The sequence below is a fragment of the Octopus bimaculoides genome, chromosome 3 (assembly GCF_046866305.1).
Source record: "Octopus bimaculoides isolate indiv1 chromosome 3, ASM4686630v1, whole genome shotgun sequence".
Taxonomy (NCBI): Eukaryota; Metazoa; Mollusca; class Cephalopoda; order Octopoda; family Octopodidae; genus Octopus; species Octopus bimaculoides.
The window spans coordinates 68,537,204-68,565,178 of NC_142930.1; the positions used below are offsets into that span (position 1 = coordinate 68,537,204).

Below are 27,975 nucleotides of genomic sequence, written 5' to 3' on the forward strand. Positions count from 1 at the left end.
TTCCCTTAGCTTACATATTTTTTGCAATTATGCAAATTAGGGTGCCCAAAACGCTTCGTGAGGCCCAATAGAATTAAAACGTGACAACAACTGTGTGGGTGTATCCTAGATGGTGCAGTAAATAGGGAAGGTCATTGCTTCTGTAGCCAAACAGAACAAAATCCTAAAATACTGGGGCTTGTCAGTATTCCAGCCTGTGACATTTGAGATGTCTGGAGGAGCTGGACATTGGAGTTCTTGTCATTAGAGGCTCACCATACCGAGGTGACAGGTGATTCCTGTGAGGGTGCTTGGGCTTAGGGTCCCAACAACTTAACCTTGCCATTGCCTGCAATAAGGCTGTGAGTATGTTGGCTTACTTCAATAAGTTCCAATGACCATTATGGTGTGCGACTGATTGATGCACTTAGTGGTGACTTGATGTTTTTTTTCTTTTTTCCTTTCTTTGCTCATGACTATATTTTTTCCTGTTTTGAAATTGTATTTTAATGTGGAATATTTATGTAATTAACCCTTCGTGGGACAGCAGGGTTCCTTGGGACCCCAGCAAAATTAAAAGAAGTTATGCAAATCTCATGACTTTTATTGTCAATAGTTTATGTATGCACACACAAATTTTGAGTTAAAAATTTCCAGTCATACGGATGTTATAGCATAAAATATGGTAATTGGGGTCCAACTGGACCCTATTGGCCTTTTGTGAAATTATTTTTTCTGTTGTTTTTTCAGATATTCTGATGAACTATAAGTCAATTTTCTTCGTATTTGTACTGGTATGAATCGATATACTAAATAATTTGGTTTTATTTTATATTTAGTGTTATATGTATAGTTTATAAAACTAAATAATGTTGATTTCTTTCAATAGAGGCTTTTCTCAGTAAATAAATTATATTTTAATTCCCCTCAATTAAACACTAATAATTACAAATATATACCTATAAAGTGCTAAGTTTCAAGAATTTTATCAATTTAACCTATCTTGTTTCAAAAGGATTACTTAAAAACAATAAATTGTATAACACATCCTCACTGGTCTGTTGATATTTGTGTGATGATATAAGTTTTAGCTTCAGATAGCCACAGTGCCATGTTGGATGTTTTCTCTTTTGGGTGAAGAGGTACAAAAACTTTGCTTGTATTAGCATGAGGAATATAATACTGTAATATTAACTTTGGGGTCTTTTACTATTCTAGAGGCCCTCGGAGCACTGCAACAAGGTGCCACTTCCCTGTTAAATAGGTATCATAATTCCCATTTCTGAAATACGAAACCCCTACCCCTAATCACGGCAAACTAGAAAAAGTAAATAAATATTAGTGTTATACTAGACCTTCTATAAGGTCACAGATAGTTGATTTAGCAATCTCTCCGATTTCAGAAAGCAAATGTGAAATGAGATTATTATTGATTGTGTATTATTTTCAGTATATTTGCAAACTACTAATGTTATGAGGTATACTCAGAAAGTATTTCATAACTCTACTCTCCCTTTTTTTTTTCTATTTCAGTTCAGGATCACCGGCTTTTCACCACAATTGAAAAAATTCAAGAGGAACTGTCCCAGCAGAGGGAAATTCTGCAGCTAATTCAAAATATTCCATTCTCATCCTCCATTTCAGAGACAAGAAACCTCCCCGATACAGTTTATTTCCCTTGTGGGAGTCAAGAGGATGTTGAGGCTTTGGAAGCTAAGTGATGGTGCAGTTCAAAATAACCTGGTTATTTGTACATTTTAATGGTTTTACCTGCTGGTTCATTAATAACCTCTCTGCCCCTCTCTAACTGATCTGTCTACTTACATGTGACAATTGCTTTCTTCATTCTTCACATGTGTGTTTCCATATCCCACACACACACCAAAGACACTCACACCCATCATTGTGTGCTCATATCAGTACTCATAACCTCAGATTCAGTTTCTTTTGAACGTATAGTAATTACAAATATCTAAGCGCATCAATCTGATATTCAGTTGAAAACATTATTTGATTAAGGTCCCAGCAGGAACCTCAGAAAGTGACATGGTGCCTGTATACTGTGGTTTACAAGTTCTGTTTTACTGGTAAAATAAGATAAGTCAACCAATGGCAGTGGGTTTAAATCCTCTGGCAAACTTTCATTTGGCCAGTTGAAACTTTCATCAGTGATTCACAGTAAGTATCAAAGATATCAGCCTTTGTATACCCAATTCCCCAGATTGAATAGCCATCTCCTAGGGATGAGCCGATATGTGTATTATCAGTATTTGCTGATATCCGATAATCCAATATTGACCAATACCAAAATTGATATCTATGCTCTGATTACACAGGTGTGATAAGCCACTCAGATAAGGAAGTTTATCTTACTGGATGAAGTGCTGCCGACGTTGTCATCAGCAGCACTGCATTTTCTAAGCTGAACTATTAGATATCACAGACGAGAGGTGAGGTTGTCTATCAGTCAGTGTGACTCAATGAACATCCCGGGTGGAACTGTATTTGGGGCGTGTCTGTTTCTTTTTCTGAACTTTCTTCAAAATAAGCTATCACCATTACACATGTTGTGCAGCTGACAGCCAATCATATATCAGCTGTCAATATTGGCAGGATTTGCGATCTTTTGCTGATACCGATAATCCACTTTGCTTCAAAACAATGACAGTTGCTTCCAGTTAACAAAGCAGTTGTATTGACATTAATGTTATGGAGTTTATGCATTCTGGAGGTGAAACACGCAATTTTTCTTTTATATCTTTTTGAAAGAGCTCAGATCTATGTTAACCATTTACCCAAATCACTGATCAAAACAGCCAAAAAATAAACCAGTATAAGACTATCACAGCTTGAAATTTCTTGGGACTCTCTCAGTTAAACCATACAGATATGGATATCTTTAGAACCGGCTCATCAAGCCACTTCTTACAATATCTGTATCTGTATGGTTTTGTTGAAAAATTGTAAGAATTATCTTTGAAAAATGGAGATATGCTAGTTTGGTTTTCAGAATGTTGTGATTAACCACTATGTTAAGACACTGAATGTTATATATGTGAGGGTAACTGCTGGTAGATCCTCATGCAGGTAGGCTTGTGCCCACATATAATCCTAAAAATGAAAATCGTGCTGCAGGCCTTAGCAATTTCTTAATCAGGGTTCCCATGGGTCCTTGAATTCCTTGAATATCCTTGAATTTCAAAAGTAAAATTCCAGGCCTTGATAGCCCTTGAAAATTATCCAGACACACAGCAATCCTTGAAAACTTTGAATTTTTATTTAAAAGTTTTATATTCAGTCCACTCCCCATACTCAGAAGAAAAATGTTCTACTTAAACCAATAATCTGAATTCATATTTGAAATGTTTCCATGTCAGTGTTGTCTGCCTGTACAGGCAGCCAACACTGGTGTGGAAACATTGCTACACATTAGTCAACAGCTTGAGGAAATAAATTGGGCGATATTTAAACAAAATGATTTGAGAACTTAAGTAGTGTAAATAGTTTTGTTTTATCAGAAAAATGCCCTTGGAAACTCTTGAATTTTTTGTGGAGTGGTCGTGATGATCCTTGAATCTAGCTTGAAAATACCTTTAAAAACCCTTGAATTTTCTTTTTAAAAATCTGCAGGAACCCTCTTAATTGTTTTTGATGTTTGACAAAAAGGCTATTATTCTACATTTTGCTTTACATTTAAGCTTATATTTTATCCTTTGCTCATAGTGTATTGAAAATGACTGCATTTTAAAATTTTGATTTGCAGTCATTGGACTGAAAATGGCCCTGGTCTGGGCATATGGTGATATTAATATTCACATTGAGTACTGTTTTAGCCAGACTGTGGGGTGAGGGGAGTGGTTGTACTAGCTTTGGTAGCTTCTGACAGAAAACAGTAGTGAACATTTATGAATGTTTATATCTGTTTTCAACTGTAGAATTAATCAAATCCATGTAATTTATGCTAGTAGATTTTTGCCTTTGTGATTAGTACGAGTAAATGGATGTGAGTACATTTGTTATTCTCTCATTAAGAACTACTTTTAAGTAACATAATTAATTTCAGGGGCTGTTTGCAAGACTATGAAAAATGCAACAGAAGCAGTGGTTGAGTTGGTGACTCGAGAATGGCTTCTGACTGCTAGTGACAGAAATGGTGGCCAAAAGAGGAAAGAAAAAAAAAATTTGGACAAGTCTCTTCTTGACAATGAATCTGCCACAGATCTCGAGTCTGCACAAATTGAAAATTAAGATAACCCATTTATGGGTTACCTCAATTTTTTAAAGCAATCCATTTTAGCGATGCACTGGTAACAATAATGTGTTTTTCTTATATCTGCACATTGTAAATATATTAATTTTTAACAAATCTCCCAAATTTCAAGTCATAAAATTGAACCCTAAAATGAATGCTATTACTCCTTATTTACTGGTTTTTATATGCAGATATGAATGATTGTTGAACTTTGTCACAAATAGCCACAGCTGTATAACTGACCCTAACACCAGTTAAATAAATATCTTAGTTTTACAGTGTATATTGGCCAGTATATATTGTCTTTATTTTTATTAACTTCTATATGTTGTGATTTACTTTTGTTGTGTTGTAAATAGCCATTTTTTAAAGTTATAGTTTATAAAATAAATTATGTTCGCAAAGAAAAATGAGTTGTTCATTTTTTTTTTTTCTGGCGGTTTCTACATGATTTTTCTGATATTTCCATACACATGCCATGTAAACTGATGCTCATACACTTACATCTTCAAAATAAATTTAATTTTGATTTTGTTTAGCAGTGGGTGGTCTTTATTGGCTATAAGTTGAAACAATATTACATTTTTATTTTCAAACACTGGGTGGGTGAGGCTGGAATCAGAGCAATTCATGCCAGGGATCTGGTGTAATGCTATGGAGAACAAACTGTGGCCAATGTCAAACCGGTATAAATGTTTAATCATACATTAATTAGCCCATCCTTGAATGTATTTTGGAGCCAGATCAGGCATTTGGCAAAATCGGCTCAGGCTGATATTGAGACTTCTCAAGTTGAACAACCATATATCAGCCCAACCTCATTTTCATATCAGACCGATGTGACCGTCAAGTGAATATGACATTAGGCTGATGTCAACCAAAATCTCACATCGGCCCAACATCAGGGAATATGTTGGCCCGATGTTGCGCTGTATTGCAAAATGAGACTGAGCTGAAATCAAATCAATACAATTTCTGATGTAGGGCCGATATGGTTGCTTGCTGGGTATCTTGCAGCCAAAGCTCAGGTCGGATCCCCGACACCACTCTGAATCCCATAATTAGAAGGAGCCTCGATGCAGCTGGTTTCCCGCCACAACTGGAATCAGTAGGTCTTGAGTGCAGGGATAATAAGCGTCTCGATGGTATAACCCTCTTCCCATATGAGGGAGGCAGGCCCCTAATCTGGGACGTGAAGTACTGCAACACGTTCTCCGGCTCCAATCTTGTTGCATCGGCCGCAAACTCCAGGTATCACAGTCCATAACACAGTAGAGCAAAAGATAAATAAATACGGTCAAAATTGTATCAACGTTTTACATTATATCGATTAAATAATTTGGATCTTTTCAATCTCAGTCACAGATTTCAACATATTTCACATCAGGAATCTAGCAAAACAAATACATAAACGTAAGAATTAAACATCATCTGCCAGCTATTTTTGAAAACCAAAGTTAAAACAGTGTAAACATACATTCTCCCCTATCATTTCACTATGTCTTCTATGAAATACCTTTTGTCTCATGCGATATTATTCAAATTTGAATTGATACAATGTTCCTCATTGGAACCAACGGGTTTATATTTAATGTTTAATTGTAAATGAAAGACCGTTTTTTTTTTCCTTCAAATTATCTCCCTTCTACTCTAGCCATGTGTTTATTTCAACTAATTTTTACTCGTTATTGTACTGACAAGTACTTTTAGAGACTTTGAACAAATGTCAAAATATTTTGTTACATGTGTTCGTCATAGTTTTAGAGAATCAAGTGCGACATTTTTTTCGAACAAAGAACTTTTAACTTTTTCATTTAATTCTCGCGTGCTACATTATGTTTGCTGCAGGTCTTTTAGCTTAAGTATAACATCGTTTTTAAAACGTAGTTTGAACTCGTCTAATTTTATAAAATCTCAGTCTGTTAGTTTAACCATGGCTAATCTTAGTTCTACTGATGCTGATAAGAAAAATGGAAACGAAACGTTTCAAATCACTGAAAATCAGCCAGAAACTGTTACAGCTTCTATAGAAAAGGAAAAATGTGAACACTCAAAATATGAAACCAGTAAAACAGAAAATGCTAGTCCATTATGTCAAACAATGTCGAAGCGAGCTTTGAAGAAAGTACGTCTTTTTTACTATCTTTTCTTTTACAATAATCATCTCTTTTATAATAATGGTGACTTTGGTACATGGCCACGAAATTGTGGGGAGGCGTTAAGTTGATACCATCGATCCGATTAATTTGATTGAGCGCCTTGTCAGCCCAAGTAGACTTCGGTGGGATTTGAATTGGAAGAAATGCTGCAAAGCTTTTCTCTAACGATTCTGCCGATATATCTCCCTTGTCACTATAAACCTTTATCACTTTTTTACCCACCGAAAAGAAACATCTAAAAGTAGCATAAATTATTACACGACCTTAAAATTCGTTATTGATTACAATATGCCGTACATGTTTATAGTTCGCAAACAGTGAGGAGACGTGCGTACTCACATCTCATTTCCTACAGTATACGAATTCAAAATTTATTGAATAATTTTTACCGTTGCAGACCACTTAGTTTCCTTGTACTCTGTTATTTGATATACTCGAGTCATGAAAAGAAGCTTCGCTTCATCCGTGCTTTCTCATCAATTCCATCGTTATCGAAATAGTCTCAGCATCGTTAACCACTTATCACGTGTATACATCAAAGTGTACTTTTACAAAAAATTCTTTCATAATATATATTTTTTTGTTTATAAGTCTCTGTTACCTTCAGATGAATTTGAAAGTAGAATGAATTAGAACTGATGAGAATGCCTCTCAACCTGCTGGAAGTAGCAGCCTCTTTGAAATGACACCCTACCATTACTATAAGGACACATCATATAATATAATCTTACATGCCTGTAAAAGTGCAAGTGAAATAGAAGAAAATCGGGGCGAAGGTAAAGAATACGTACACCAGGTGGTTAGGGTTTTTGCTACGCCGAAAACCGGTGGTGTACGTATTCTTTACCTCCGCCAAAATTTCTATATTTTATTTTTGTATACTGTATAACGTTTGCGTAATTAAATTCGAAATACCTGAAGTATTTGAAACAGCTTTTAAATTATTCTTTAAAGAAGGAAGTTTCGGCGTTAGTAAAAATGATTTCGTTTTTAAATGAGCTGTACATGTAACTTTGAAAATTACCGAATTAATACTGTAATCTAATGTAGGGGCTTGTAAGAACTGAAAAAGAGAGGGAAAACAATTATTTTAGACAAGAAGGCGAATGTTTTAGGGTATTTGGCTGTTACTTTTAGCAATGAACTAGGTAGTTGCATATGCCCTTAAACCAAGACTACATACACACTCATCTCTTTCTTGTCACTCTTCCTTTTGTGCCATTTCCTCCAGATCCCCAAAATTTAGTGCAGGTCATTTTGATGTAAAAAGGTATTTGTTAAGATGTTTGCTTTGCAATAATAGTTCCAAGTTTTAATCCCACTGTTGGTCTTAGGAGGGGTATCCAGCCTTTGGATCCTGTAAAATCATTCAACCTATGAGAGCATGGAAGATGGTTGTAAAAAGGTGATGATGATGTGTGGCACTTGAAACAAGTTTTATCTCCCATAGCCTTGAGTGAAATTCAGTAGACTGAAACTGCAGAAGCCTGAAAAGTGGACCATTCTTGTTCTTGGGTTGTAGTCTTAATTCATTGGTTTAACTACACTACCTGGCATTTCCACTGCTCTGTTGCAAGCATCTAGTACAGATCTATGGTCTGAGGATGACATGAGTGCAGCACTTCTTCCTCTGTAAAAACTATAATAATTCAACTATAGGCACATGGCCTGAGATATTGAGGGAGGGGGATAACCGATTACATTAACCCAATGCTCCACTGGTATTCATTTTATTGACTTTGAAATGATGAAAGACAAATTTGACATTGGTGGGTTTTGAATTCTGAATGCAAAGATGGACAAAATGCTACTGAATATTTTGTCCGATGTGCTAATGATTCTGCCAGCTTGCTGCATTTGGCAAAGCTATAATAAAAAAAAAAAAATTGGAGAAAATAATTAAGAAATAAGAGTAAGCTATTTTGCCAAATCCCTCACTTCTTCCAAGAAGTACTGTTCTTTCCTGGAGTTCATTCCTTGTCCATATTTCCCCAGAAATAGTTCATTTATTAGTGTTTAAACTAAATATCAACTTCACTAATTTGAGAGGACCTGTGAAGGTCTCAAGCACTTTCAAATTTTTTTTTCAGGGCCTCCAAGACTGGTTGGAGGAAATTGTCTTCAAACTAGAAACTGTACTTACATATGACTATATAACTCTATACGAGATGGGAAATGAAAGAGGTGAAGACAATGAAAGAAAAAGAGAGGAAACTAGAGAGAGAGAGAGAGAAGAAATATTGAAGTGTATGAGGTTAGTGAAAGAGTGACAGTGTAAAAGTAAGGAAATGAAAGCTTGACTTTTTGAATGAAATTATTCTCAGTCACTGAACTCCAGCTGCAGAAAGAAGATGAAAATTATCACAAAAAGTCAATGTTTAATATAAATGCCAGTGAAAATGTGTTGCAAAAAGACATGAAACACCAGAAAATGGAACAAAGCTTGAAGATTAACAATTACTAAAAGGAGGCAGAAGTAAACCCCATAATTTTCTGTGGAAACTATGTTAGTTTCTAATGAATAAGAAATATAATAAATCATTACAGTACAATGTTAAGTAAGAATTTATTATTCATTGAGCATGTGAATGAGTAGTGCACAAATAGAACACAAGATATACAATTTTATATTTACATCTAAAAAATGAAATTCGAGAGACTTACCAATATTTAATGTAGTGGGGACAGGGGATGAATTAATAAAATGTCTCTAAAATTTGAAAATTGTTGGACAAAGATCTTATGTATAGCTTACTACTTTTTACATAATGTTCAGAGAGGAAAGAAATATTAACCACTGGCTACTTAGATATTCTGGTTACCATTGAGAAACTGTAAATAACATGTAAACCTTCAAAATTTCTCTAACATTTGAACCTGTTAAAACTTCTTCAAGTCTACCTTACTATTTTGAATTTCAGTGGAGAAAGAAACAAATTGAAGCTAATTGTAATGACGGCCTCTTGACTACAAATCCTCGTCCTGGATATGGAGCTGATGTCCTTAATGAAACTGAATATTATTTTGAGAACAGTGAGTAAAGCTTTTAAATATATATTTTCTCCAAGTTTTAATTTCCTATTATCCACTTCCATTATTTGATGTTGGTGTATAATGAGTCCCCCACTCCCACTCTCATTTTTCTTTTGTGAGATTGTTCTTGCTTGGAATAGGATATCTCTCTCTTAGAGACTTTACTCATGAGAGAATCTGAGCTCCATGCCATTGATTCAAAATAACTATATCATCAGTTAGCAGTGTCTTGTTGCTTACATAAGTTTCCCCATATATTATTTATATCAAAGTAAATTGAACTATTAGTTTTAAAGTATCTTTTTTTAGAACACATCAAATACTGGCATCAGCATGCATCTACTTATAGCATATATCTAATGTATATTTATGTACTGATATACAGTATCCTGATCACCTAGTTTGCTGAGAGCCAGTTTTTACTTAGAGAAAAGAAAATGGAAAATATAATGTCCCCCTAATATTTTTAAGCACATTTACAGCATTTGTAAAGTAAAATTCCTTCCACCAGGAATTTAAACTTCTTGTTCTACAGAGCTTCATATCTGGTTTTCATATTGAAATATGTATTTTTCCTAATTAAAATAAGCAACCAGTCATCAGAGTCAAACCAAAACTATCAACTGTGATTGAACTTAACTTCATTGAATAAATACCTTTCCTCATGAATTCAAATCTTGTTGTCTCTAGATTTTACCTTTATGTTGTTTATCTCTTTCCATCATATTGGCCTCTCTATAGTTTGGAGGTTTCATGACTTATTGAAAATCTATTTACTGTTTGATTGTTTTAAACTTGTTTGTATTTGTTTGCATGAATTGTTTGCCTAGAAGGTTTGTAGGTGAATACCCTTTCTAATGCTGATTGCTTAAACATGAAGATAAATTAAATAAAGCATACAGAAGACAGTCCATTTAATGCCAATTGTAGAATTCTAACATAAGAGCTTAATTATTCAACCATTCAGCTACCTATGTCACATTGTGATATTGATTTTTTTGTAACTAACTTTTCTGCCAAAAATTGAAACTCACTAATTGTTGTTTAATCATTTAAAAATAATTAACACAAAAATTAGTTGAACTGAAATAAAACTTTTATTTATTGAGAACAGTGTAACTTAAACTTTATTTTTTAATAACTATTCTATCTTGAATAGATCTTCGGAAAGTGTATCCTTATTACTATACTTTCAACTCACATGTGAAAGGCAGATGGAAAGGAAGAACTCTGATGGATGTATTTGTGAAAGAGTTTCATGTAGTGTCAGAGCAATCATTGGTATGTGAGAAAAACACTTTTGATTTACATCAGTAACTGAATAGTATTAAATATAAAATAAATTTTTTTCTAGCCTTGGCCTTTTTATTTTCCAGAAATAAAGCTGTTTCTTTAACAAAAATCCTAAGAGTAAGTAATTGCTCTGTGGTTCAGATATTCTTAACAAACATTACATTTTTAAAAGTAATAAGATAAAATTGTTTTGTTGTAATATTTATTTACTTAGATGTAAAATAGTTTGATTTCCGTTACTGGATAGCTGGAAATCACTCTTATTATAAAACTGTAGAAATTAAATATACCATTTAAAGCAGTTCTCTCTCTCCCACTTTTCAGAAAATTTTGTTCGTAGTAATATCTCTTGTAAATACATAAGTAGTTATTGTTAAAACCTTTTTCAAAGTATCACAAAAGCTATGAAAGTGATGTTCATTGATTCCTAATTAATAATTTTCCATATTTTGTTGCAAAACAGTGTATAGTTTTTTTTTTTTTGCTTTAACCTTAGAATATTATTCTTTAGAATTTCATTCTTTGTTGATTACTAATTGTATAAACTTTGTCTTGTTATGATTGTAAGGTATATGTGAAATAAGTTCTCATTTTAAGATCAGCATTGATATTTTAATGGCATTTTTTTCCATGTTGGGAGGAGCTTATATACTGCAATTCATATCAGTCATATATCATTTCATTTCTATTATTATTGTTTCTATTACACATATTAGCCTATGTTTCTAATACTCATTTGTCTTCTTTTCACTCAAATTAATGTCTCACATCCAACAGTTTATACTCAGCTTATTCTATTGCTGCAGATCTTAGATAGTAATCACCTATATTTCACTGCTATCAGTAGGATATTTCTTACACATACCTCTTTACCATCTCATAATTCCTGATACCAGTTCTTTTACTATGCTTCACTTCATTGACATTCATATTTCAAATCTATTATTGTTCTCTTTTCAGATAGACGACATGAAAAATGGATTATTGTTAGTAAACAACAAACCAACTGTAGGTGATTATCAGCTGAAATTTAATGATGTAATTTCACATACCATACACCGGTGAGTAAATTTATTGTTGTTATTGTAAATATTTTATTTAAATACCTGGAAAATTTGAATATTTCACCTTTTCTGTATATCTATTTTTCAATGTTAGTTTTTGAATGTTTATTGTAGAAGCAAGATTTGTTTCAAAGTTGAATATTCTTCTTGGCATGTGTTTAGAACTAGAGATCCAATCAATGTAATCTTGCAGGAATGACTAAACAAATGGATGGAATATTTCCAGAACCTTCTCAGTAGTCCCCCACCAGTTTCAGATAGGCATAAACACTGCTGTTAAACATGATCTTGGCACAAAACTTGCTTTCATGTTAAACTCACTGAAATCCTGAAAATAACCAAAAACAAGGCAGCTGAAGACAAGGACATTTATAGGAGAAACTCTTCAAATTTTTTAAATGTAATATGTAATTAGTACTCATTTCAGAAGTGAAATAAGGGTTGTATTTTCCCATTCCTCATGGAAGATAATTTAGTTATAGAAAAAAAAGGACAAATCATGCCAGCATGGAAAGCGGACGTTAAACAGTGATGATGATGATGATAATGATAATGAATCACACTTACAGCAATAGCAACAAACATAATCAACAAATTGTTGATTATACAGCTAGAATTTGAGAAGATCTGATATGAACACCAGAGCAGGTTCAGGGGGAAATTGGTCAACATTAAGGGAGTCAAGGCTAAAAATTTGTAAGTAGTCTTACAGTTTGTAGACTTCTCAAAAGCTTTCAACTCTTTGCACTGAGACAAAATGGAGTAAATTCTTATATACAGTATACTTCAAGAAATAGCTGGAGCAGTAATGATGCTCTGTACAAACACAGGAGCCAAATTAATAAAAAAATGTCTTGTCTATTTATTAATATCTGTTTTGTCATATTACAACAGTTCTGTTGTGGGCAAGATATTAAACTACATTCAGTGGTGGTGCTGAAATTGGGAATTCGAGAGCTTAGGGGTGTATGTAGTTACTCCTTTGTCTTCATTACTCCCAAGCTTACTCTGGTCTAGGGTAGAAGCACCTGTCAAGGGCCTCAGTTATGGGTTAAATAGCAGAAGATGGTCCTGTAGCTGTGTTATACAGGACTCAGAATAGAGCTGGCCCCTATACATGAATCACTGGTATATGGACATGCTCTGATGTCAAGTGAACCAATCCCTCTACATAAGGGTTAAATCCATCATGAGCCTCAAGTGTAAGCATTTACCTAATCATTAACATCATAATTTTTCTTAGTTTCTTTGAAAAAATATTTTATTCAAAGCTTATTTTTCATTTTACTTCCAGGCATGAAAACCCTGTAGTTGGAACACAATTAGAAATTCTTGAAGACAATGAAGATTTAATAGTCATCAATAAACCATCTTCAATCCCATGCCATCCCTGTGGAAGGTACAGATACAATTCTATTGTCTTCATTCTTGGCAAGGAATATGGCTACAGTAACTTGAGAAGTGAGTAGCTATATGCAACATAGAAATATTAAACATTTATGATATAACATTGGAGTCTGTTGGTGAAACTACCCATAAGAATTTAGATGTTGAGCTGAAGGCATCTGCATCTCTTTATTCCTATGCTAACATGTATAGGATGAACTGTTGCAAATTTTGACATTTGCATATAGAAGCAACATTTACAACCATTTATTAACCATGCAACTGTAAAATAATAATGGTACCATTATCAGTGAGACAGATTAAGGCAGGCAGTTATGTACATTGCATAGGAGCACAACACATTGGTTGTGACAAGGTTTGAATTAATAACTATGTGTTCGGTTTCTTACACATTTACTTTCCAAATAGTAAACTGTGTTCCTGTTTTAATAAATGAGAAGGATCTTTAAATGATTAGTTGTTAATTAGTTACCTAATTTTAAGGAATAAAATTTTTATGTGACACCAGTGTTGGTGCCATGTAAAAAGCACTCAGTCCACTTTGTTAGGTGGTTGGTGTTAGGAAGGGCATCCAACCATAAAAAACCATGCTAAAACAGTGAAGCCTGGTGCAGTCATCTGCCTAGCAAGCTCCTACTATGCCAGCATGGAAAATGGACATTAAATGATGATGATGATATTTGTAACTTTTTTTGTACAACTACCACCATTCCCACTCTTTTATCATTTTTGTTTCCTTGATTGGATGATTGTTCACTTTGGTTTCACAGAAACTACTGAATCTAGGAAGTTTAATGCTGTATCAGTGGTTACAAAGCAAAATTAGAAGTTTTTTTTTTTTAATTCTGCTACTTTTGCAAGCTATTTGGAAATTATGCTTACAACTCAGTTCTATTCAGGCTGTCATATGCTGGGTGAATTGCAAGTTATAGGAGAAACATTGATTACATGAAGACACAAACACATAGCAGTACAATTTCTTTTAGATATTTGTGAACACAGTAGTTAGGAGTACAAAATATTTAAATACCAGTCACATATGTAGAGAAAAATTTTATTTTGTTTGAATCAAACATTTCTGATTATCTAAAAGAATTGGAGGGAATTAAAACTAAGTTTATTTGAAGTGCTGTATTATATATAATGTTAGTTCATTCAGTTTCCTATAAGAATATATATAGTTTTATATATGTAAAATAATTAACTTATACTTTATAATTTTTTTGGAAAAATAAGTTCATGTGAAAAGGGCTCTGTATTCTTGGCACTGAAACTTCAAATAAGGCCTCGTCTCCAAAGTGTTGACTATTGATTTATCAATATCTAATCAAACTGAAGCTTTCATTGTATTGGAATAAAATTTGTATTGGATATAAATTATATGAAAATGGAACAGTTCTATTGAAGGAAACTTATACCAGGAAGCTTATTGATCTGTTGCTAGCATGATCAAACTAGATGACATCCAGTTTTCTTTTTTTTAATTCTGGCATAAATGGAGTGTTTTTAAATTTTTATGTTTACATATTCTTGAAACAATTGTTTTTTATAAAATGGATGCTTTTCTTCATGTTAACCAACCTGTCATGAAATAAGGGTAAAACCTGTTTGTTATGCATATATATAATTAACTCTTTGTTTACTTCTCTAGGTGTTACTTTATTTCAAATAGATAGTTCCATTTTCAAATATTACTTTCTAAAATTGCTTTTAAATACAAAATTCTTTTAATATTTATAGACATTTATCGCCTTGATCGATTGACATCTGGTGTTTTAATTTGTGCCAAAACTGCAAAGAAGACAAGGGAACTAGAAGACCAAATCATCAATAAAAAAGTACGGAAGGAATATGTATGTCGAGTAGTTGGACGATTTCCTGAGTAAGTAAATTTTGTTCCAAATTTAACATTAGAATTAAAGAGACTGATGATTGTCTTTGTTGGCAAGAGAAGTTTCAGAAAAAAAAATACATAAAAGTGAAGAATGTTGATATGCTGTAAGAATAAAAATATATTACATGTGAGAATTACAGCTTTCATTGATGTGTGCATTGCCAAGTTTTATGAATTGTTTCATATAATCCCAAGATCAAAGTGGTCAGACAGTGTAACATGAGGTGGTCTGTGTCTAGTAAGGGTACCTGACATGTTAGACATATAGGGAATTAAAAATATCCCCATTGATGCTTGTTAGCCACTGTTCTGTAACAACTTGACCTCAGCCTGTTTGTAAATGTTCATTGCTTTCTGATAATAGAAAGTGGACAGTGGTTCAGTGCAGTCCCAACCAAGTCCCCACTAGTGACAGAGTACTCTCTATTCGTCTTTCTAAGTGTCTTTAATGGTGAAGGGCTTCTTGGTTTTAGTCTTGAGATGGTGGATGCTATGTCAGTTATTTATTCTAAGGGTGTATTAAATAAATTTATTTGACACTTAGTTTAATGAAACTATATATATTTGGTACCATTAAATCTGTGCCTTTGATCTGCTTTCTATAATTAGAATGATTACTCCACCTCATCTCTGTGAGGAGAAAACCATTCAAAAATAGCATCATTTTATCAGAAATATAAATATTGTCCATCCTTGAAACAAAGGCCAGTATTTTATATAAATGTTAGGTGGTTTTAAAAAGTTCCCAGACTAGTTCTGTTGCATGTCAACAGATTGTAGCACATGGTTGCATGTGCAGTGAGAGCTAGCAGTGACTTTCATGAGGCAGTGTGCCAAGTGACATTGCGGTGTTTACTTTGCAAGTTGTGAAATTTGTGTTTTTGTGATCACATGCATGCTGTAGTCTGCAATTTTGTCATGGACAGGAACAAAGAGGCAATGTGAAATTTTGCGTTAAACTTGGGAAGTCTGCTACAGGAACATTGAGCATGCATCAGCAAGCTTACGGTGATGAGGCAATGGGTTGTACACAATGTTTTGAGTGGCACGGGTGTTTCAAAAGTATAAGAATGTCCCTGAAAGATCATAAGCGATCAGGAAGACCTGTGGTATTGTGCATTGTGAATTCATTCCTCAGGTCCAGACTGTCAATCAAGAGTTCTACTGTGACATTTCAAAACATTTGGAAAAAGTGACCAGATCTGTGGAGCACAAAGAATTGAATTCTTCATGATGACAATGCACCCTGTCACCGAGCTCTCCTCACTCGTGAGTTTCTTGCCAATAACAATATGGTATCACTTCCGCACCTGCCCTATTCACCAGATTTAGCACCTGCAAACTTCCATCTCTTCCCCAAGATGAAAATGCAGCTCAAAGGTTGCTGTTTTAGCACTATTGTCAAAATCCAGAGCAAATCACAGAAGGTCTCCAACTTGCTTATGGAAAATGACTTCAAGGCTGGATTCCAAAAGTGGCAGGAATGCTGGTACTAGTGTACTGCTGTGCAAGGTGACTATTTCAAAGGAGATGATGTTAAAACTTAATTAAATAAACATAACTAGTCCAGGAACCTTTTGATACCACCTTCTACAATATAGACCATGGCTGAATATATATTCTTATACAGAATTGTTTTTATATTATCTTTCCAGTGGTGATGTTGAAGTTGATCAACCTCTGGACTGCATCAATCACAAGATATCCTTATGGCAAGTGCGACCCGGTGGAAAAGAAAGCAAAACACTCTTCAGTCGCCTTAGTTACAATGGAAAATCAAGTGTTGTTAGATGTGAGTCGAGCATTTCTTAGATCTTGAAATCTTCATTTTGGCTGTTAGGCATATTTAATAAAAGATAGAGGATATTTTCTTCAGGAAAATTAAACTTGATTCTTCCTGTCTTCAATCTTTTTATAATAATCTGACTCTTATTGTTTTATAGTATCGTCTTTAAACCTTCAGTAATCCTCAGGAGGCAGAAATTGATCTTCATCTGTAAACTGGAGTTTATCTCAAATAAAATTGTACAACTTGCATGAGAGTTAATGCAACATGCTGCTAACATGTATTGATGTAGAAAATATCCTATAGTTGTCAATTTTTCATGTATTTTAAAAAAATATTCAGTTTGTTTAGACATGCCATGCATTTACTATACTAACTTAAATAACTAGTTTATTTTTAATAAATTTTAATTATTGACATTTTTTTTTACTGTGTTTTAGTTAATATTGTAATTGTCATCATTTTAGACATTTTAACATCCATTTACCATACTTGTAAGTTTATGAAAAAATATAAACTCAGCTGTTGTTACTAAGAATAACTTTTCTATCATCAAATCATTTCAATATTCAGAATCTATGTTCAAATTTAAACCTAGTCTTTTACAAATAAGTGTTGTCTCTGATATGTGAAGCTAGTGTATTGGGTTCACAATCATAATGCCATGAGTTCAGTTCCTGGACCAAGCAGCACATTGGGTCTTAGAATCATGCACTTCATTTTATGTTGTTCCTGTTTACTCAGCTGAAAATAAGTACTAGTGTAGCCCTTTCCTTCCAACTATCACATATTCCATTTTCCACTGACTCAAGACAGGGAAAGGAGCCAAGAGTGTGTCTATGTCTGCTTAAGGCTATATAACCACCTAAAACAATCAGTGAAATACTGGCATATGCTACTAAGTCTCGCTTGCAAGTGATAGCTATGATTTTTGGTTTTGTTGTATATGTTATTCTTAAATTTATTTTACTGGCTTTTCACTGACACCTATCTGTGGTTAAATACTGAGCAGCAGAATGGTCTCCATTAGGGTTACTTTTGAAAATTAATTACTTAATAGCTAATGTACCTTAAAGATAATGATTTAATGAATTTCTTTGATAGCTTACCAGAAGAAAATTTATCAAGACATTTGGCAGTCTGTGTATTGCCTAAAGGATCAACAGTTTGTATCCTGTTATTAGCACTGCATTATGACTTTAGCCAAGATATATAATTTTTAATGAATAATCTGAAGTCAGAAAGGTGGTATAATGATGTATTGTTTTGAGTTCAAATCCTCTGGTAAGAAAAACTTATAATAGTTGTATCCAGAGAGAGAGAGAGAGAGAGGTCTGTCAAGCAGTGAATGTTGTGAAAGATAACTTCAGCACCTGTACACATCTCCTTTACTTCTTAAGAATACTTGTTGAAAGACCTTGTTGAAAATAAGTTTAATCAAAGGTGCACTATCTTTGTTATGTATTGACACAATCTGAGAAAATTAATGAATTTTATAATGTTAGAGATAATAACAGTCACTGAATTATTTGAATAAATTCTTGATTAACAGTATTGATTTCTCCTCCAATAACATTAATTACTTCATGATTTTTCAGGCATTCCTTACACAGGGCGAACACATCAGTTGCGTGTACATTTGCAATATTTAGGTAAATATTTCTATTCACTACCTGAAAAACTGACTCTCGTTGAGTCACTAAAGTATTATTGATTCAAAATTTTAGCCATAGATATAGCTTTGTGCATTTAGACAAGTGTTTCTAAACTTGGTAAGTAATGCTCCAATTATGTTACTGTGAACACAGGAGTAGGGATGAGGACATATCTTTCTAGGTATTGATTGGATTACTGAAATCAATTTGGAAGGTGAGTTGATTTATTCACAACCATGATTTAGTTATGCAGCAATATATGGTAATAATGTCTTAGTTTTACTTTGTCAAATTGTATCTAGTATCACTTTGGTAGCTACAGAAGAATTTAGTTTTTTGACACTGTGCTGCACCAATGTGCTGTAGTAGGAGCTAATCTTGATGTAATAAAGAATTTTTTTTTTTTGTTATATACTTTCATTTTGTTGAATTATTTTTGGTGGTGTTGTTTCAAATGGATAGATGTGATTATATCAGATTATTTAAATCTTTTCTTGTTACCTTCCTAACTAGAATGCACAAAGGAACAACTGCAACAACGTGAAAAGTAATTCTTAATAGTGTTTAAAAATATTGCTGGTAACAAAAATATGCTTGCAGTAACATAGCCTTTTATTTATATCAGTTTATTTTAACTGAAAAATTGTTATCATTTCCATCTCTTTATCAAGTAGTTTGTATTAGGAAGGGCATAAATTTCAATCCAGTTCTTATAATTTAATTTAAAAAATATATGCATATGCAGATATATTCAGCCTATGACATTATAGAAGAATAGATATGAAAGGTATAATTTTTTTTTCTGTTTTGATAATTCTTTTTATTTCTTTCTGAAAGGACATCCAATCATAAATGATCCACTTTATTATGGCCCAGCTTGGGGACCAGAAGCTGGCAAAGGAACTATTTTTCAATGCAAAATTGATGACACAAAGGTAAATCCTCAATTGCTGTTGTTTGTCTCAAATCAACTCTGATCACCAGAACTGCAATCAAAGATACACCATCCGTAACTTTGTTTTTCTCCAAGTACAATGTATGTAGGAACTCATTATCTAAACTGTTGTTCCTTTTTGTAAGATGGTAGGCACCATTTGAGTGGGGATGATGCCAGTGCTGCCTGACTAGCACCCATGCTGGTGGAACATAAAAAGCACCATTCAAGCGTGGTCGATGCCAGTGCTGCCTGACTGGCACATAAAATGCGCTAATTTGAATGTGGCCGATGCTTCCGTGCCAGTGACACATAAAAAGCACCCACTACACACTTGGAGTGGTTGGCATTAGGAAGAGCATCCAGTTGTAAAAACCTTGCCAAATCAGATTGGAACCTGGTACAGCCTCCCAGCTTGCCAGTTCTCTGTCAAACCGTCTAACCCATGTCAACATGGAAAGCAGACATTAAATGATGACGATATATATATATATACACTATGTTTGGAAATCCATTGCAGAAAGCTATTTTCATCATCATTATCATCATTTAACGTCTGTTTTCCATGCTGGTTTCTATGGCTGGATGCTATAGAGTGTAGTGGGTGCTTTTTACATGCTACTGGCTTGAGTGCCAGTTATGCAGCATCAGTGTTGGCCACAACTATGATCTCACTTGGTTTGTCAGGTCTTCTCAAGCATGGTATATCACCAAAGGTCTCGGTCAGTTGTCACTGCATCCATGAGGCTCAACGTTCAAATGGTGCTTTTTGCATTCCACCAGCATGGGTGTGTGTTATGCAACACTGGTACTGGCCATGACTATGATTTAACTTGGCTTGACAGGCATATCATCAAAGGTATCGGTCATTTGTCATTGCGTCCATGAGGCCCAATGTTTGAAGATCATGCTTCATCATCTCGTCCCATGTCTTCCTGGGTCTACCTCTTCCACAGGTTCCCTCCACAGTTTGAGTTTGGCACTTCTTCACACAGCTTCTTGTTCATACACGTTACATGACCATGTCTCTCTTGCACACCACAGCTGATGTCGCTTATGCTCAACTTTTCTCTCAAGACACTTTCACTCTGTTGTGCATGCACACTGACATTACATATCTAGCAAAGCATACTAGCTTCATTTCTTTCAAGCCTGCACATGTTCTTGGCAGTTACAGCCCATGTTTCACTGCCATGTAGCATGGCTGTTCGTACACAAGCATCATACAATCTACCTTTTACTCTGAGTGAGAGGCCCTTTGTTACCAACAGAGGTAGGAGTCTCTGAATTTTGTCCAACCTATTCTTATTCTAGCAGCTATGCTCTTGGAGCATCCACTTCTGCTACTGACTTGGTCACCTAGGTAACAGAAACTATCAACTGCTACTAGTTTTTTTCCCCTGGCATTCGATGGAGTCTATTTTCTGTACATTTTTAGTGTTAATTGTACCTGTATGCCTTCCTCACACAAAAAGTTATTTTTCCTGTCTACCTTCCTCTGATATTGCTGCACCTCTTATGTGTCCATAGCTTACACTGTGTACATCTTATGGAGTTTCTCCTATGCCTTTTCTACAGATCGAGCAGGACCATTTACTTTAAGGTATTTGTGATTTGTCTGCTCTCCTACATGCTAAGACTTTGGTTTTTGCTAGATTAACTCTAAAGCCCATCCTTCCACATCTCATTCATTCTCCACATTTAGCAACTTCTCATAATGGCATTTCCAAGCCTATTTCTTTTCAATATCATTGAGTATAAGGGCACCATTATCCATGTGGACACATTTCTCTCCTATGACATCACAATTTTCTCTCACACTGTATTGCAATCTGAAACACTTCAAGTCGTTAATTCTCCTGTTGCAGAACATAAGCAAACTTCTCTTCCATTTCCTCCATGGCTAGATGTTCCTGTCTCCTAGGTTCCCTTCTGGCTATCTGATACAGTTCCATGCTATCCCCACACTTCCAGTCCTTCCAGACCTGTTTCTTAGCTCGAATGGCCTTGTCTACAGCATACTATTCTGAAAAACTAGCCTGAGCTTAAGTACTCTATCACATACTCAGACTACCTCTATGACCTTATCCACCTGTTTCTCTGTGAGAAGGATGCCCACACCACCTACCCCGTCAGTTACCTTTCCAGAAGATTTTATACCAGTGTGTCTTGCTTGTGAGAAACCTAGCTGAAGCTCCCCTCCATCTTACCTCTTGAATGCAACACACATCAACACACCTCCATTCAAGCTTCTCAACAATCTCACCAAACCTACCTTTCAATGTGCCTACTTGACAGTGCCAACTCTGACAACTGGGAAAGGGATGGTGAGGCACATGGGAAGTGGGATGGTATTTAGCACCTGGAAAGAATGTTTTAAATTAGCAAAAATGAGACTGATTTGAAAATATTAATATATTTCCTTTTACTTAAGGTGGTGAGCTGACAGCAGCATTAACATGCTGGGCAACATTCTTAGCAGCATTTTGTTCATCTTTATGTTCTGAGTTCAAGTTCTGCCAAGGTCAACTTTGCCTTTCATCTTTTCAGGGCTGATAAAATAAGTACCAGTTGAGCACTGGGGTCAATGTAATTGACTTGTCCCACCCACAAAACTTGAAACCAATATTTTTTTTTTTTACTTACTCTCTTAATGCCCTACGTGTACTAAAATAAATTATAGTTATGATCAATAATGTTTTATTATTTCAGATCAGTGATGAGGTGATGAAAAACCACAACATTGGTCTGTGGGAGAATGGACCAAATCCTAATTTTGAACTTCGTTTAAAACAATTGAAAGAGGAGAAGTCCGTTGCTTCTGATCATGAAGACACTATTGATGAAGTAAAAAACACAGAACCAGCAGCAAAGCGGTTGAAGACAAGTGACCAACCTGAAAAGTTAGACACAATCAGCAATACTGAAATTTTTCAGCCAGAGTTTGATTTAAAAAAATGGATACCAAATGAAAACTGCATCCATTGTAAGACCCTCTATCTAGACCCACAACCAAAAGATTTGGTCATGTATTTGCATGCACTGAGTTACAAGGTAAATTTTTCAAGTTTTTATTTTTAAATTCAACATGGGGTGGGGGTAGGGGGGGGGTTCTTTTTGAGTATGTGAAATATTGTGCATTGTTGGAACATGTTTTTGTTGGCATAATCCCTTCTTACCATGGGTAAAGAACAGCACTTATTTTTCCAAGTGGGTAGAATACAACACAACACAAAGGCTGTTGCACAATCTGAAGTCCTGGTCATTTAATGCTTAGTCTTATGCTTCTTATAATGGTTTCAAATTTTGGCACAAGGCCAGGAATTTTGGTGGAGGAGCTAAGTCTTTATATTATTCTCAACTTTGGACCAAGGAGACCATATAAAATTAACAAGCATTTGTATTCAAAGTTAGTTAGTTTGTATGGTATCAGTTTGCGATTTATTTTGTTATAAAAATATTTCTACCAATTTTATCCTGTAGTAATTGCTTGTTTACAAATGTATGCAAAATAAATTGATGTACAATCAGATAGGCCTCCAACTAAATGAAAACTGGTTATTACTGCAATGTAAACATATATACAGATTTGTAAAAAATCTTCTAAGATTTACTAGCTGGGACAAGTATACATAAAACTGTTGAAGGAAAAACTGAAATCTCTTATATATAGATATTAGGTTGACTCTAAGGCCCTCCATTTCTAGTCCTTGCTTCCACACCTGAAACTTCTCCTCTAGTTCTGGTAGTGACTCAGCTATTAGAGCAATGTCATCAGCATTGAGAAGCTCCCAGGGGCATCCTGTCTTGAATTCCTCTGTTATTGCCTGGTGGACTATGATAAATAGGAGGGGGCTGAGGACTGATCCTTGGTGGACCCCTACCTCTACCCAGAATTCTTCACTGTACTCGTTGCCAACCCTCACCCTACTGACAGCATCCCTGTACATGGCTTGTACAGCTCTCACTAACCATTCATCTAACCCTAGTTTCCTCATTGACTACCAGATAAGGGATTGAGGGACCCTATCAAAGGCTTTTTCCATATCAACAAAAGCCAGGTACATAGGTTTATCTTTGGCTAGGTATTTCTCCTGCAGCTGTCTTACCAGAAGTATAGCATCAGTGGTGCTTTTCCCTGGCACAAACCCAAACTGCATCTCATCTAAACTGACTCTCTCCTTAATTTGTTGGGCTATAACCCTCTCTGTGACTTTCATTACCTGGTCCAACAACTTGATACTTCTGTAATTGTTTGTGTCTAGAGCGTCACCTTTACCTTTGTAGCAGTTGAATATGGTGCTGCTACACCAGTCTTTGGGTATGACTCCTTCGTGTATTACCTGATTAACTATATGGGTGACTAGGCTATAGCCGACACTGCCAGATATTTTGAGCATCTCTGCAGTGATTCCTGATGGGCTGGGGGCTTTCCCTGTTTTCATACTCTTGATTGCTTTCTGTACCAAAGTACTGTCAATTAGGATAGCTGGTTCCTCTGTTGGGTCGACATGCGGCAGACTCTCTTACTCCCATTCATTCTCTTTATTAAGCAGTCTTTCATGGTGGTGTCTCCAGACCTCTCTCTTTGTAGCCTCGTTTAGTGCAAGTGAGCCATCATCCAAGCGGACACATTTCTCTCCTACGACATCACGATTCTATCTCACACACTGTCTTGCAACATGAAATACTTCAAGTCTTTGGTCCTCACAGCGCAGAACATTGGCAAATTTTTTCTTATCTGCTTCCCCTCTGGCTAAGTAAACCTGTCTCCTAGCTCCTAGCTTCCCTAAAATATATACCTATATATATATATATATATATATATATATATATATATATATATATATATATATATATGAATATATACCTATATATATATCATCATCATCATCATCAATATATATATATATATATCATCATCATCATCGTTTAACGTCCGCTTTCCATGCTAGCATGGGTTGGACGATTTGACTGAGGACTGGCGAAACTAGATGGCTACACCAGGCTCCAATCTGATTTGGCAGAGTTTTTACAGCGGGATGCCCTTCCTAACGCCAACCACTCCGAGAGTGTAGTGGGTGCTTTTACGTGCCACCGGTACGAAGGCCAGTCAGGCGGTACTGGCAACGGCCACGCTCAAAATGGTGTATTTTACTTGCCACCTGCACAGTCCAGCAGCACTGGTAACGATCTCGCTCGAATGACTTTTCATGTGCCACTGGCACAAGTACCAGGAGGGCGATGCTGGTAACGATCACGCTCGAATGGTGCTCTTAGTGCTCCACTGGTACAGGTGCCATCATGATTTTGCTTTCGCTTGCCACAACAGGTCTTCGCAAGCTGAGTTTATTGTCCAATGAAGGAGACGTTGGCATGGGGGCCAGTTGTCGAATTTAGTTTGATTTTGATTTTGATTTCACTTGCCTCAACAGGTCTTCGCAAGCGGAGTTTCGTGTCCAATGAAGGAAAGGTATGCATAAGTGGGCTGGCTACATCCCTGGCAGAGGTCTTGGATTTTGGTCTCACTTGGCTTGCTGGGTCTTCTCACGCACAGCATATTTCCAAAGGTTTCGGTCACTAGTCATTGCCTTAGTGAAGCCCAATGTTCGGAGTTCGTGCTTCACCACATCATCCAAGGTCTTCCTGGGCCTGCCTCTTCCACAGGTTCCCTCAACTGCTAGGGTGTGGCACTTTTTCACACAGCTATCCTCATCCATTCTCGCCACATGTCCATACCAGCGCAATCGTCTCTCTTGCACACCACAACTGATGCTTCTTAGGTTCAACTTTTCTCTCAAGGTACTTACACTCTGTTGAGTATGCACACTAACATTACACATCCATCGGAGCATATTGGCTTTATTTCTTGTGAGCTTACGCATGTTCTCAGCAGTCACGGCCCATGTTTCACTGCAATGTAGCATGGCTGTTTGTACACATGCATCATACAATCTGCCTTTTACTCTGAGAGAGAGGCCCTTTATCAACAGCAGAGGTAAGAGCTCTCTAAACTTGGCCCAAGTTATTCTTATTCTAGCAGCTACACTTTCAGCGCACCCTCCCCCACTACTAACTTGGTCACCTAGATAGCAGAAACTATCAACTACATCTAGTTTTTCTCCCTGGAATGTGGCAGAAGTTGTTTTCTGCACATTTTCAGTGTTTATTGCTCCTGAACATCTGCCACATGTATATATACCTATATACATACATATATATATATATATATATATATATATATATATATATATATATATATACACATATATATACACCTAATGGTCATCCCTTATACACGGGTAATACAATTTTTTCTGAATTTTCAGATTTGTTTATATGCTAGGCCACTTGGTTTTAAATTGAATAACAGGTACAACAGAAACAGAAACAGAAAGTTGTGGTGAAAGAGTACAGCAGGGTTTGCCACCACCCCCTGCCAAACCCTCATGGAACTTTAAGTGTTTTCACTGAATAAACACTCACAACACCTGGTCTGGGAACCAAAACTGTGATCCTATGACTGTGAATCCACTGCCCTAATCACTGGGCCATTGCCCCTCCACTATATGAATGTGTGTGTGTGTGTGTACTCTCACCATCGCTTGACAACCGATCTTGCTTTATTTACGTTTCCGTAACCTAGCCATTTGGCAAAACATACTGATAGTATAACTACTAGGCTTAGAAAGAAGAAATGCAGGGGTTGATGTCCCGACTGAAATCGGTGCTCCAGTATTGCTGTAGTCACATAACCGAAACAATAAAAAAATATATGCCATTTTCACCCAGAGCAGTATCTCTGCCAATATATACATATATATAGTAGGTCATTTCATAAATATTGCGGTAATGATATACTTCTCTTATTTTTCAAAATTAAGATAAACAAAGTTCTTTTTTAGTCTAAAATATACTCGCCTTCATTTTTTAAAATGTTCTTCCATCTATCTGGTAGACTTGCAAGGCCCCTCTTCCAAAATTCACTTGTCTATGATGAAAAATACTCCTCCAATACTGTTCTGATCTTGTCTACAGAATTCATATTTTTCCATCCAAATGATTTTGAAGACTATGGTATAAATGATAATCAGATGGGGCAATGTCTGGCGAATATGATGGGTGGAGCATCGTTTCCCATTCAAACAGTTCCAGCCCTTGGAATGTCATCCTTGCTGTATGTAGCCGAGCATTATCCTGATGGACGAACACCTTTTGTCTTGAAACCAAAGCTGTTCGTTTTTCTTCCAGTGCTGACTTAAGCCGCTCAAGCTGCTCACAGTAGATCTCCTTTGTTATCATTTGGTTTAGGTTTAGAAGTTCAAAGTGGACTAAATCTTTTATATCCCACCAAACAGACAACAACACCTTATGTGGGTAAATTCTTTGGCCTGGAGTGCAGGTGTTTCTCCTTTCCCTACCCATTGTCTTTGGCACTTGACATTTTTATAGAGAACCCATTTCTCATCACCATTCACTTCAGAAAAGGTTCATTTGTGAGATGTGACAGGAAAGAAGAGCACACATTCACTCTGTGTGTGATTAGACTCGGAAAGTTTGTGAGAAACCTATTGATCCAATTTGCTGACTTTTCCGAAGGCATTGAATGGTTGAATGACCAAATCCAAGCTTCTATGTTAGTTTCTCAACAGTTACAATGGGATTTTGTTCCATCAGAGTTTGCAGGATGTTCTTGTTGAGCTCTACAGATCTTCTAGGACAAGGATTGTCTTCTAGGCTGTAGTTTCCAGCTCAGAATTTCTGGAACCACCATTGACACTGGCTTACGCTTATTGTCCGATCCCCATATCCCCATATTCCTTGCACTTTCCATTGCATTGTTGCCTTTTGAACTCATAAAGCAAAATATACTGAATATGCTCCTTTGTCACTTCCATTATAGCTTTGAAAAAATAACTGTTGAAATTGAACTGCACTCTTCAAAACTTGCACTAAGAGTAAGGACAAGGTAAAATTATTACCTGCTTTTATAGCAAGTTGATGCAGGTAGTTTATCCTGTCTTCCTCTAACTTTTAGTTCATGCAATTATAAAAACCACATTATTTATGGGATGACCCAATATTTGTAATCATTTTATTTTCTTGTAATTTTGAGAATTATTGTGTTCCTTCATTTTTTCGTTTTTTTTTTTTTTTGTGCAGGGTCCTGACTGGGAATACAGAACTATTCTACCTGATTGGGCTGCACCAGACTGGCAAGAATAGGAAGCTTTAGAAATACTAAAGATGTGTGATATACCAATGTATATTTTTAATAAAATATGTAAAATCTACAGACTTCATTTATGATCTAATAATTGTATCTCATATTTATCTACCTGTAGTATAGACAACATACAGGCTCTTTGTTATGGATATGTAATATAGATAAGTGTTGGATGGAAAAAATGTTTTTTATCATTTGTTATTTAAAGGATAGTGAATTGCTAAAACCATGGAGTTAAATACCTTAACATGGAGTTCAAATCATGCTCAAGTTGACATATGAATCAAAAATG

General features: G+C 35.5%; 1 protein-coding gene and 1 long non-coding RNA gene across 3 annotated transcripts; both read left to right on the forward strand.

Annotated features, from left to right (window-relative positions):
- The first annotated feature begins 12 nt into the window (after positions 1-12).
- Positions 13-4,641, forward strand: LOC149136566 (uncharacterized). The gene is made up of 3 exons (XR_016241070.1): positions 13-341; positions 1,513-2,157; positions 4,043-4,641. It is a non-coding gene; the product is annotated as an uncharacterized LOC149136566 (long non-coding RNA).
- A 1,210-nt stretch (positions 4,642-5,851) lies between these two features.
- On the forward strand, positions 5,852-27,752 carry LOC106882647 (pseudouridylate synthase RPUSD2). Of its 2 annotated transcripts, none has more exons than XM_014933386.3 (11): positions 5,852-6,356; positions 9,312-9,423; positions 10,583-10,704; positions 11,677-11,777; positions 13,075-13,241; positions 14,928-15,069; positions 16,737-16,873; positions 18,466-18,519; positions 19,360-19,457; positions 22,169-22,510; positions 27,620-27,752. In XM_014933386.3, exons 1-11 carry the CDS (start codon positions 5,955-5,957, stop codon positions 27,680-27,682), a joined length of 1,740 nt encoding a protein of 579 aa, XP_014788872.1. In that variant the 5' UTR covers positions 5,852-5,954; the 3' UTR covers positions 27,683-27,752. The 2 variants fall into 2 exon arrangements, with proteins under 2 accessions (XP_014788872.1, XP_089205300.1); XM_089349174.1 differs by lacking the exon at positions 27,620-27,752 and adding an exon at positions 24,892-25,258 and having other exon boundaries at positions 5,873-6,356.
- Positions 27,753-27,975: the final 223 nt, after the last annotated feature.

What these genes read in the sequence shown, in the direction of transcription:
- LOC106882647 (XM_014933386.3), top strand. Translation starts at nt 5,955, where the DNA reads ATGTCAAAATATTTTGTTACATGTGTTCGTCATAGTTTTAGAGAATCA. An exon ending in TAGTGTCAGAGCAATCATTG is followed by an intron (nt 10,705 to 11,676) that starts GTATGTGAGAAA and finishes TTCTCTTTTCAG; the next exon opens with ATAGACGACATGAAAAATGG. An exon ending in GCAAAATTGATGACACAAAG is followed by an intron (nt 19,458 to 22,168) that starts GTAAATCCTCAA and finishes TTATTATTTCAG; the next exon opens with ATCAGTGATGAGGTGATGAA.